The sequence below is a fragment of the Balaenoptera acutorostrata genome, chromosome 13 (genome assembly GCF_949987535.1).
Source record: "Balaenoptera acutorostrata chromosome 13, mBalAcu1.1, whole genome shotgun sequence".
NCBI classification, from domain to species: Eukaryota; Metazoa; Chordata; class Mammalia; order Artiodactyla; family Balaenopteridae; genus Balaenoptera; species Balaenoptera acutorostrata.
Window position 1 is genome coordinate 28,564,740 of NC_080076.1, and position 12,870 is coordinate 28,577,609.

The window sequence follows — 12,870 nt, forward strand, 5'->3', positions numbered from 1 at the left end:
GGAAATTTCTGACAGTAGCTATTCCCCCAACCTAAAACAAAACAAACCCAAACCAAAAGATAGACAACAAAGACCTAAGCCAGACTTACTTGAAGTCTGCCATATAGGAAGTTTTGTAGCTGGAAATATTTACTGTCTTATGACATTACTTTTAAGGCCTCATTATTTTGGGATCCTTTATACAAGAACGTCAAGTCCCATGTGAGGCGTTGGGATAATTATTTAATAAGAGAGAAGCCTGACCCACTTGAACTTAGAGAAGTTTCTTTAACTCTGGCTCAGTTATCTAGCTGTTGCTTTTCAGAGTCGAGGTCGGTGGTTCGGACCACTAGTGGCCTGGTGGGCCGCAGACATGGGTTAAGCATGCACTATTTAATTTATTTTTTTCCTAATAAACATTATTTATAATTGGTTAAATTATAGTTTTGCCCAAAATACAGCAACAGTTTTGAGTACCTCCCTGTTTTTCTTTTTTAGATTTTTTTATTGAGATAAAATTCATATAACAAAATATTATTAAGCATTTATTGAGTACTGATTGTTTTTGAGATACTGGTTTAGGTACTGGATAATGAAAAAAAAAGATTCAGGGTTACACACTGGTTTATGCAAAAACTTGGTTTCTGCTCTCAAATTGCTGTACACTAGTATGTGTACATAAATTACACATTTATGTTTCTCACTGTGCAGTTTAAGGACCACTTGAGTCTGAGTCATCTGGGGTGACTGTAAAAAAGTGCAGATTCTTGGACCCCAGCTATGACCTGCAAACTCAGAATCTCTTAGGGGGGCCTTAGGATTCTGCATTTTCCACAAAGTCTCAGGAGATTTTTCTGCCCACTATGGTGTGAGAAACACTGATAAAAGGGTAATGCCATAGTCAAGTATGGTTAGAATTTCATAATAGTGCTGAGGAGGACATCACGGGAGGGTTCACAAATGGAGGGATGGCAGCTTGGAGTTGGGGAGTTCTCTCCAGGCTTGTCCAGGAGTGGTCTATATGAATGCAGAGAGGGCTGTGGCTGGGAATATGGGTCTGAGCTATTTTGTGGAAGCCTTTGAACTTGGAGCTTGAAGGAGTTTGAACTTCATTTGGTGATGAGTGAGGAGTCACGGAGGGCTTTTGATTCCCCTTCTCCCCCCAGCCCCCAACTGCACGTGTCTCTGTGTGTACACGTGTACCTGTGCGCATGCTCAGGCACATACATACATCCAGTCTAAGCAGCCTCTCTGTTGCCCGGATCTTAAAAGGATCTTTGGTTCAACACCCAATTCTGCCTCTTATTACCCTCTGTGTGTTCTACTAGCCTCATGTGTAAATTGGGGATAATGTCAATAATAGTGCTTGCCTTGGTTATAGTGAGGATGGAATGAGCTGATAAATAGATGATGTGGTGATAGAACAGTGCCTGGCACAGACTAAGTGCTTTATGTGTATTTGCTGTTATTGTTATCCATTCTCTAGGTGTTTATGACTGAAGCATGGTAGAAAAATTGCTGTAGTGTGATTTAAGAATTTAAGAATTTTTTTGTCTACTTTCTCAGTATGGTGAAGTTGACTGATACATAAAATTATTCCTGCTTTTCTGAAAACATGCAGACTTGGCATTTGGCTGTTTATGTCGGAAATGCCCTTCGGGACACTGTCTGTTCAGATGCTCTGGAAGCTCTTCTACCTCATGCACCAGGTGGGGAGCGGGAATCTGGAAAAGCTGTGTACTGCCCTCCTGCCTGCCGAGTGTAAGAAGCGCCTCCAAGGTACAGCCCAAATGTGCAGCATCCACCTTTCCTACCTTGTGTGCCTTTTCTCTTCCTGGCTTTATTCTTTTTGCTTTTAGAAGGACTGAGAGAGAATGTTTTACTCTGTACTCATGTGTAATCCTTTTGAAATTTAAGACTGCTTTGTCGTTTGACTTACTAGAATGATGATTCCAATTTCCATTATTCTTCAAATGCTCTGGATAGTAAATTCTATTATAAACCCAATTTGGGGATAGGAAATGAAAATTGGGTTGGTAAATGCCCCATGGAGTTATTTTGAAAATACTGGAAATTTGATGAACTACCTTTGATTTCTCAAATGTGTAAACATATCAAAGGAATTGTTGGCTTGTTGCCTTCTTTCTGTGAAAAGTTCCATTGGGAATATATTTTTTAAACAGACTATTTTCTTCCCTCTACACAACTTTGCCTTTGCAGCATTTAGTTTTCTGTCACATATGGCAAAGCTGATAATCAAGACTGCCCTCTAGTGACAAAATGTAATATTGCTTACAGAGCATTCTCTGAGGGATAGGCAAAACATAGATATTGTTAATCATATTCATCAGTATTTCAGTCATGATTATAGCTAATATCTTGCCCTGAATTTCCATGTATAAGCAAATATTTTTTGTGTGGAATGCCATGTTGGTACTGAGTAGTTTGCTAGTCTTAGCAGTTTTCCATTAATGGAGTTGTCATTCATTTGGCTGACAGTTACCAAGTAGCTTCAAGTGTGCTGTTGAGGATGTCTTGTCTAGTGATAGTAACAGTGCTTTGCAGTTGACAAAGCACTTCACCAGTCACATGGCATCTGATCTTAAATAAACTTTTGAGACAGATGAGGAAACAGAAGCTTGTTAAATATTCCTGAGGCAACATTATATTAGAGTTGGAATGTCATCTGGCCCAGCCTTCTTCCTGATGCCTATAGAAATCCATTCTGGAACAAAGACGTTTGGTATCTTTAAATATTTCTTAATGTCTTTTAATTTTATATCTTCTTTCTCTCTAGAGGAGTAATTAAAGTGATATATGTTTATTCTCTCCCCACTTTAATTTTCTTGAACTTGTAGACCCAGAACATTTTGTGAACTTTGAGAAGTGTCTTTCTTCCATGAATAGCTCGGAAGAGATTTGCCTTCTAACTACTTTTGCTCAGATGGCTCAGGCCAGAAGAACCAATGTGGATGAAGACTTCATAAAAATTATTGTTCTGGAGATATATGAGGTTAGAATATTAAGTTTTAGGAATCAGCTAAAAACATTTTCTTTTGGATTGTCCATCCATTGATTCTTTTGGGATTGCTTTTAAAAAAAATGTGACAATCTTGTATTGTCTGCACTTGTGGAAGGAGATCATCTCTAAGGAGTACTGAAAATATGAATCATACCCATTCCATGTCCCCCTGCTATCTCTTATCATTTGATGTATGAGTTTTGGTAAGGAACAGACAGTCAGGTACTGCCTGACATTTGTAGTTTCTATACTTTTCTCTCCCTCTGCCCCGGACCCACCCCCCTCACTTCCACTCGTCTGACCCTGCGAGGAACATGGAAACCTGACTTCCCAGCCAATTGAAATGAGATGGTGGAAATAGTACTGAACCTAGAGTTAAACGATCTGGCTTTGTTTTAGCCCTGCTGCTCATTGTCTATCTCACATCAGAAAAGACACCTTACCTCTCTGGGCTTCAGTTTCTTCATCTGTAAAATGATAGACTGGGATGAGATCCTTGCTTTCTTCACTTTTTCGCTGAGCCATCTCTAATGGTGGAAGAGAGTGAACTTTGGACCCCATGAGTTGAGGGACATAACTCACATGGTTGCCAAAACATTATTTGGAGTTTTATATATATATATTTTTAAATACACATTTTCACTGTAGGCTGTCATTTATCTGTTTATCTTCGTAAAAAAATTTCCTCCAAATTTAAGTAAAATTATATTTGAAGATTTATTATCATTCCCCTCAATACTCCAGTTTGAGAATGACAGAACTGGGTAATCTAAAGTTCTTTACCAGGATCAAATATCCTATTAAGCTGTTCCTATTCTTGTACTTTGTAACCATGCATGAGATTAAGGCCTAGATGGATCTGGAATTCCAAACTATCTTCATTGTCTGTAAAAATTGAGAGGAGGATGTATATTTTCACGTGTTGAACGGCATTCTCAAGATCCATTGCTAAAGTAATATTTATGCTCTTGAGTGATATTTCAAGTGTTTTGACCAGTTCTCACGGTAAAAACTACATTCTGATCCTCTGTGTGTGTGTGTACACACATGTGTGAAATTGAAGCAATACTTAATCTTACTGTGATGCACTCTCATTTTTCTGTTCTGTTTTATTCTACTCTCTTATTTTTCTGTTCTCTTCCATTGTATTAAGAAAAACCAAAAACTGCTGGCCATTGGCATGATTGGATTGTAACCTGTAGTTTCGAACCCATTGTTTAAGAAGAGTTGGTAAACATTGATATTTTAGAAGCTCTTGTAATTGAGGATCTCATTTTTTTTTTTTTTGGAGAGAGTAGATATTTCCATGAAATGCATTCTGATTTTCATCATGTTATTGGTTTCCTTAAATTTAGAAAAGTTTTAATACAGAGGGATTACTTAATTGCTCTGAGGACTCTGGGAGTGCTTTCTGAATCCAACACTTAAAGTCATTGTTAAACAGTTGCTTTTCTCCTCCATGCCCTCTTCCCCCACCTTCCAGACACTCTGCTCTCTGAAGTTGTGCTCTCTGAAGTTTTGACATCTTTTTGTACATGGTGTGAGCCAAGGCTTCATCTGAGATTCTTTCTACTTTACTTGAAAACCTCCTAAATTAAGTATGGAAAGGTTTTTTACTGATAAATTGGTGTTAAAAATGCCATCTTCCCCCCCTCCCACTTTAGGTATCTTATGTCACCCTGTCCACCAGAGAAACTTTTTCGAAGGTTGGTCGAGAGCTTTTAGGGGCCATCACAGCTGTTCACCCTGAGATAATTTCTGTCCTTCTGGATAGAGTTCAAGACACCATTGACCAGGTTGGAATGGTAAGAACACTGATTTTGTTTGTTTTGTTTCCGTTTTTTTTTTTGTTGTTGTTGTTGTTGTTCATTTAAGCCCTGGAGTATTGGAGCAGTGGGAAAAATAGTAAGGTCGTTGGGATGACTGAGTCACACGGGCACAACAGGGTGAAGAAAACATTTATTGTGTCTCAGGTTCACTGTGCCTGCTTGGGGTTGGCCACTGCTTATAAAAAACTGTGGGTTGTTTCTCTTAATCTCCTCAAAGTGACCTTCGCACCTCCTTCAGTAACAGGTTTTTACTTTAATTATAGCTTATAGTTAATTCATAGTTTTTATTTCATAATTTTGTTTTGCCGTCATAATTCTTATGTTTTTTTCTTGGAAGAAACAGCTCTGATTTAGAAAGAAGGCTTGCTTTAAATCAATCAAAAACGAAATTAGAACTAATTTAAGTTGAGCTGGATGTATATCGTTTAGTTCTGTCATTTGTCACAATCCCTTTAGTAATCTTTGTGTAGTTTTTAAAAACAGCTTTATTGTGATATAATTCACATACCATACAATTCATCTCTTTAAAGTGTACAAGTCCGTGGTTTTTAGTATATTCACACATATGTGTAACTATCACCACAGTTATTTTTAGAACATTTTCATCACCTCAGAAAGAAACCACATACCATTTAGCTGTCAGACTTCCATCCCTTCCAGCCCTGAGCAATCACAGTCTACTTTGTCTCTATAGATTTACCTATTCTGGACATTTTATATAAATGGAATTACAAAATATGTGGTCATTTGTGACTGGCTTCTTTCACTTAGCATAATGTTTTCCAGGTTCATCCATGGCCAAGTAGTATTGTATGAGTGTATCATTTTTAAAAACATACACTTACTGAAGATTTTCTTCATCATCTATAATAAGGCTGTAATGAGTGAATTTTTCTAATGGCAGGTGGTCATGTGTCATAACTTCAGGAGGAATGTTTAAAGTTATAGTGTCTTTCTCTGGGCTTATGTTTGCACAGGGCCTTTCCATCTTACAGTCACTGCATCACCCCTGTAGGGTAGATGACTGATAACTGCTAATACTTCATCACATTCATGAGTGAGCAGATTCAGTGACAGATTGGTTTATGAGACATATTTTTTTCTAAATGGAGAATACATGATATATCATGCTCTACTTGGCAAAGTATATATATATATATATATTTTTTTTTTTACATTAAACGAAATTTAATTGTAAATTATACACAACATGAAACACACGGTATTAACCATTTTTCAGTTAAGTGGCATTAAGTACACTCACATTGTTTTGTTACCTACCATCACCACCATCCATCCACAGAACTCTTTCATCTTGTAAAACTGAAACTCTTTACCCATTAAAAACTAACTCCCCATTCCCTCCCAGCTCCTGGCAGCCAGTACTCTACTTTCTATCTCTTTGAGTTTGACTACTCTAGGTACCTCACAGAAGTGGAATCATACAGTATTTGTTCCTTTCTGTATGGCTTATTTCACTTAGTATTATGACCTCAAGGTTCATGCATGTTATAACGTGTCAGAATTTCTTCCCTTTTTAAGCCTGAATAATATTCTATTGTATGTATATACCACATTTTGTTTATCCATTCATCTGCTGATGGAACTTGGGTTGCTTCTATCTTTTGGCTATTTGAATTATGCTGCAATGAACATGAGTGTACAAATGTCTCTTTGAGACTCTGCTTTAAATTCTTTTGGGTATGTACTCAGAAGTAGAATTGCTGGTTCATATGTTAATTCTATTTTTAATTTTTTGAGGAAGCACCATACTGTTTTCCATAGCAGCAGTACATGGTACTTTTTCTATTTAAGTAAACATTGTATCCCACTGGGATACAAGTATATTGAGGTGAAGAGGTTTTCATTTGCAGACAGCAAGTTTTTGGTTGTTCCTTTTTTAGTGATCATCTAATGGATTGATTTCCAGAGAAGTCTACAGTGGGTCATATGATTCTTTCAGTTTGATTGAGTTCATGACCTTTATCTGACAAGTGTTTTTCTGGGTTTGGCCACACTTACATTTTTAATTAGGTCATAATACTTTTAGTAATAAATTGTGCCCAGAAATATGCTTAACAGTAAGTGTACAAATTAGAACCATAATGTTTTTTAGAGCACATCTTTTAAAAGATGCCCCCACTCTCTGTTTAAATATATGGTTCCTTTGTGTTCTGTGAACTTGCTGACATTTTTGGAGGAACTTATTCAAGCCCCCTTGCCTTCAGATGAATATGATGGCTTTGAATATTTTTGCTGTGACCTTGGGCTAGTCTGAAATCAGCTCCTAGCTCCAGAGCCTGGGAATGAGCTGTGGCTGTGGACCTAAATTTTTATTGACACACCTGGGGTGTGTCTGAAGGTAACTTTTTCTAGAGGCCCAGCAGGAGAGGAACAGTCCTTTGTGCTGTATGTAGATGTATGGCTATTGCTCTGGGTTAGGAATAGCTGTTGATAAGGACCAAGCCTTTGGGGACATCTCAAAGTAAAGAACTCAAGATAAGTTTTGATGACAACCTGCCAATGGACAACATATTTTCCTATTGGTCTTTTTTATAATTTGAAACATGGGTTCACTTCAGAGGACATTCCTAACATCCTCTTCAGGTAAAATTAGTGATTTTCTGACTTTCAGTGAAAGCATAAATATATTTTAAAATACACTCTTTAAATTCTGTTTTGTTGGGAATTCTTATTAGGATTCTTTCTTTTCAATCATTTCTTTTTTTGCACTAGGCTTTTCATTGCAATATGGAATAGAGTTAGTAAAAGTGGACATCCTTGTCTTGTTCCTTATCATAGTAGAAAGGGTTCCAAAGTTCACCATTTAGCATAATGGTAGCCGTAGGTTTTTCATTTATACTCTCTGGTAGGCTGAGAAATTTCTGCTTCCAGTGTGCTGAATTTTTTTTTTTTTTCATGAATGGGTATTTACTTGTTTTTTCTTCATCCATTGAGGTGGTCATATGATTTTTATCCTTTTTTCTGTTAATGTGGTGAACTTCATTGACTGGTTTTCACATGTTGAACCATCATTGTTTCCTGAAATAAAAACAACTTGATCATGGTATATTATTCTTTTTATGTATTGTTAGGTTCAATTTGATAATATATTTTTTTTTATTTTATTTTATTTTTTTTAGAAATTCACGTTCTTTTATTTATTTATTTATGACTGTGTTGAGTCTTCGTTTCTGTGCGAGGGCTTTCTCTAGTTGCGGCAAGTGGGGACCACTCTTCATCGCGGTGCGCGGGCTTCTCACCATCGCGGTCTCTCTTGTTGCGGAGCACAGGCTCCAGACGCGCAGGCTCAGTAATTGTGGCTCACGGGCCCAGTTGCTCCGTGGCATGTGGGATCTTCCCAGACCAGGGCTCGAACCCGTGTCCCCTGCATCGGCAGGCAGATTCTCAACCACTGCGCCACCAGGGAAGCCCTGATAATATTTTTTGTTGAGGATTTTTGCGTATATATTCATGACAGATATTGATCTGTAATTTTATTTTCTTGTTATATCTTTGTTAGGTTTTGGTTTTAGGGTCATGTTGGCCTTGTAACACGAGTTGGGAAGCATTTCCTCCTCTTCTGTTTTTTGAAAGAATTTTTGTAAGATTGCTATAATTCTTCCTTGAATGTTTGGTAGAGTTTACCAGTGAAATCATCTGGGCCTAGGGTTTTCTTTGTGTTTTGATAACAAATTCAAAATTTTAAACATACAGATTTTTATTTTTTTCTGAGTCAGTTTTGTTAAGTTATGTTTTTTTTTTTAAAACATCTTTATTGGAGTATAATTGCTTTACAGTGGTGTGTTAGTTTCTGCTTTATAACAAAGTGAATCAGCTATACATATACATATATTTAAGTTATGTTTTTAAAGGGATTTTTCCATTTCATCTAACTAGTTGAATTTACTGGCAAAGAGTTTTTGTAATGTTCCCTTTTTAATGTCCCTGAGAACTTTCTTGGTAGCTTCACTTTTATTCTTGATGTGTAGATACATGCTATACCATTATTTTGTGTAGCTGGTGATAGTTGGTTTTCTGGACAGATCTTATTGCTATACTCATTGTTCTAGTACCATTATTTTGTTCTTTTTGTCAGATGCTTACAGGCTAAAGAAGTATTTTTCTATTTGTTAGATTGCTAGTTTACCATTTTATTCAGCATATTCAAGACCTTTATTAACAAATCCTTATGAAAATTTAGCTAACTGCACACACACACTACACATGCAGAGGAAAGAAAGGGTCTTTTTAAAATTCATTCGTTCTACTCGTCTTTCAAATTTTTTTTCCCGTTCTTTCAAATTTTGTTTTGCCTCCAATTCGGAGTAGTGCAGGAACCTGAAAAATGCTTGGTTATATGTTCTAGAGCTGAGTTGTCCAGTACAGTAACCACCAGGCATATGTGACTATAGACCCTTGTAATGTGGCTCATCCAAATTATGATGTGCTGTAAGTGTAAAATACTCACTGGGTTTCCAAGACTTAGTATGAACAAAAGAATAATATATCTGAGTAATCTTTTGTGATGACTACATGTTGGAATACTATTTTGGACATACTGGATTGAATGATACATATTGTTAAAATTAATTTTACCTGTTTCTTTTGACTTTTAAAAATGGCTATTAGAAAAATAAAAATTACATGTGTGGCTTGCATTAGATTTCCATTGGACAGCACTATTCTAGACATTATTTATGAACTGCTCTTCTGATTAGGCTTACTTAAACCAAACTGTATTAAGTGAACCCAGATTTATCTTAATTTACACATGGATATGTTATTTAAAAGTGGTGCTATGGACTTTCTGTACAGGATTTTAAAAAGCTTTTATTATATAATCTTTCAAATATATAAAAAGTAGAGAACAATGTAATGAATTGCTATGTACCTATCATCCAGTTTCAACAAATACCAACTCTTGGTTGATCTTGTTTCATCTTTACCCCTATCCACTCCTTGTATCTTCTTCCTGAAATGCTTTGAAGCTAATAGAAATAACTTTTTAAATGACATAGAAGAAATAATTATTTAAAGTGCTAAGTCTTTTTGTAAAATGAATGACTTTCCACTGATTTATCATGACTTTAAATTTGGATCTTACTATGGTGATTTTTTTTAATGGAAGTGTACCAGTTTACATATGAAAAAATCTTGACCTTTACAAAGGATTGCAAAATGTACTTTTGGTGTTCATTAGTTTTAATATTCATTTGATTTGGTTGTTCATTTCACTGTCTAAAAAACAAAACCCCACTTCCTTTTGGAGAAAAATTTTGTAAGCCCTTTAATAATATAGTATTTTAGTAATACAGGATTGTCCTTAAGTCTTGATTTTAATTATTATCATTTTCTTTTAAATAAGGTTTCTTTATACTTGTTTAAAGAACTACCTTTGTATCTTTGGCGACCTTCTGCCTCTGAGATAGCTGTGATTCGGGATTGGTTATTGAATTATAACCTGACAACAGTGAAGAATAAATTGGCCTGTGTTATTCTAGAAGGACTAAATTGGGGATTTGGTGAACAGGTATGTATTAAAACTGTTCCCTAGAGACTGGAGGGTCCACACACATCAGTTTCAAAGAAACATTTTCTCAAAACATTAACATTTTTGAGTACCATTTGCGAGGTCTGCAAATTCTTTTAGCTGCGTCAGAGTTTAGGATCTTCTCTTATTAGTTCTGTTTTGCAGAGTGAGCATCCTCTAAGTGAAGATAAATTGCTCCACACTGAAAATTCTTCCCTTTTTCCTTGGATCATTTGTTTCTGTTGTTTTATTTCTGGCTATTTACTGCAGTTCCTCCTAATTGCCACTCTTACCTCTGGTCCTTTTTCCTTGTACATTTCGTATTGTGTGTCATTGCCAGACTTGTCTTCCGAAACACTGTGCACTGGTGAAGAGCCTGAGCTCTGAGCCAGCCTGCCTGGGTTCTAATCCCAGCTCTGCCACCTCCTGGCTGTGTGACCCTGAGCAAGCTTCCTGAGCTCTCTGGCCTCAGTTGCTCATCTGTACGCATTCACATTAACAGGCTTACCTCAGAGGGCTGTTGTAAGGTTTCAGCAAGCTAGGACACGTAAAAACATTGAGGGCAGTTCTAGGCACATGTTAAGGTCTTAGTGGTGGTAGTTTTTGTTCATAATAGTTTATTATTATTAAGAGTTTGCTACCTATCATATGTCTCCAAAGATGCAATATCAAGGCATTTTGACTGTTAAGATCTTTCTGCCTTTTTACCCTAGGCCTTATTAGTTAGCTTCTTGATCAAAATATTTAAACATTTTAAAGGGAAAATGGAAGAGAACTCAGCCCTCTCTAACTATCTGCCAGCTTTTGTTCTGAGCGAGTCATCTAGTCCTCTCAGCCGTCTTGGCGTAAACATGACCCCTGTTGTACAGATAAGGAAACTGAAACCAGGGAGCTTTTCCTCCAGGGTGTCCCTGACCACCTGGTCTGCTCATGGGCTCATCCGGGTCTTTTCTCACTCAAGTGCTGGTGGGTGAGAGCTGCAGGGGGCTCTTCTCTGCCTTCGCCTTCTCTGACTTGTGAACAGAAGCCCCAGCCTCCCTCTTCCAGAGAGCTGCATGCATAGTCTCCTCGAGTGTCTCCTCGTTCATTTAAAGTAGCAACTTTTTTTTTTTTTTAATAAATAGATTTATTTACTTTATTTATTTATTTTGGGCTACCTTTGGTCTTCGTTGCTGTGCGCAGGCTTCTCATTGCAGTGGCTTCCCTTGTTGCGGAGCACGGGCTCTAGGCGTGCAGGCTTCAGTAGTTGTGGCGTGGGCTCAGTAGTTTTGTCTCGTGGGCTCTAGAGCGCAGGCTCAGTAGTTGTGGCGCACGGGCTTAGTTGCTCCGCGGCATGTGGGATCTTCCCGGACCAGGGTTTGAACCCATGTCCCCTGCATTGGCAGGCGGATTCTTAACCACTGCACCACCAAGGAAGCCCTCTTCTTGTTCTTTTGTTAGCGTTCGGAAAGTGCTCTTCTCTGGGAGGCTTAGGGAATGTATTTCTTCAGGCTGTAAAGGAAGATTGGGTGGGAAATTTGGTAGGCATCTTCAAGCTCCTGAAGGAGTATTTTACCTGTGCTGTTGAGTACTTTTTATATTTTCACTGATGACAGAACAAGAAAAGGGAATGTAGACTTAAATTGTTAAGTATCTTTCTGTTTAGTTAATAATAATTCAACATCTTCCTGGTTCTTAACAATACCCTTAAACTTGTAACCCAAAGTATTTATGGAGATTTTAGGGTGGGGGTTGGGGGTTGCATTCAAAGATACCTTTTATGACTGGGATTGGGGATGACTCGGGCTCACATCTAACTGGGGCAGTGTAGTGGTTCTTTAAAGATTTCAATTCTTTTTCCTATTGTCATTTTATAATTTCACTGTTAGGGGGTGTGAGCTTTGGAAAATTAAACTTCTGCATCCAAGGTTCTTTTTTACTATCCTGACTGATCTTTTAGTTCAAAGGTGTAACCAAAAAAAATCAAGATGACATGTTTGTGATGATTTTTCTCTTTAAAAGGGGACTCTTCATCTGGATCAAGCAGTCCATGCTGAAGTAGCTTTAATGATTCTTGAGGCGTACCAGAAGTACCTTGCACAGAAGCCATATGCTGGGCTTCTTTCTGAAAGTATGAAGCAGGTATTTCCTTCTTTTTTGTATTGAGGACGTAAACCTTTATTATAAATGACCTGGGTGGATAAAGTTACAATATTTACCCTTAGGTTTCCTAAGAACATTTCTGGCAATTTAAGATATTGAAATTGAGTTCTATGGTTGGAGAAAGATTTTTCTTTAAGAAGTAGCCTCCATATGACCATTTTAGTATTATGGAATTTGAGTTGAGCTACAGCGGTGTGCTGGAGCTGGCTCATACTGGCTTGGAGAACTGATTATTACATTTTTAGGAACTTTGCAGGTCTGGTTGTTAACCTGCTGGTGGCTTGAAGTTGACCATGGTGGGAGTTTTTATGCTACCAAAGTGGGCAAACCCTTATAAATCAGCCCCCATGCTCCAACTGGTTGTT

The 12,870-nt window shown here is 37.4% G+C and overlaps 1 protein-coding gene across 2 annotated transcripts in view; it reads left to right on the plus strand.

Moving 5' to 3' along the window:
- Window positions 1-12,870, plus strand: part of EPG5 (ectopic P-granules 5 autophagy tethering factor) — a 123,682-nt gene that overhangs the window by 30,208 nt on the left and 80,604 nt on the right. For both annotated transcript variants that reach the window (XM_057526387.1, XM_057526388.1), the window contains exons 11-15: window positions 1,601-1,758; window positions 2,838-2,992; window positions 4,666-4,806; window positions 10,199-10,363; window positions 12,365-12,484. In XM_057526387.1, coding sequence (XP_057382370.1) covers window positions 1,601-1,758; window positions 2,838-2,992; window positions 4,666-4,806; window positions 10,199-10,363; window positions 12,365-12,484 — 739 coding nt within the window. The remainder of the gene's footprint in view (window positions 1-1,600; window positions 1,759-2,837; window positions 2,993-4,665; window positions 4,807-10,198; window positions 10,364-12,364; window positions 12,485-12,870) is intronic.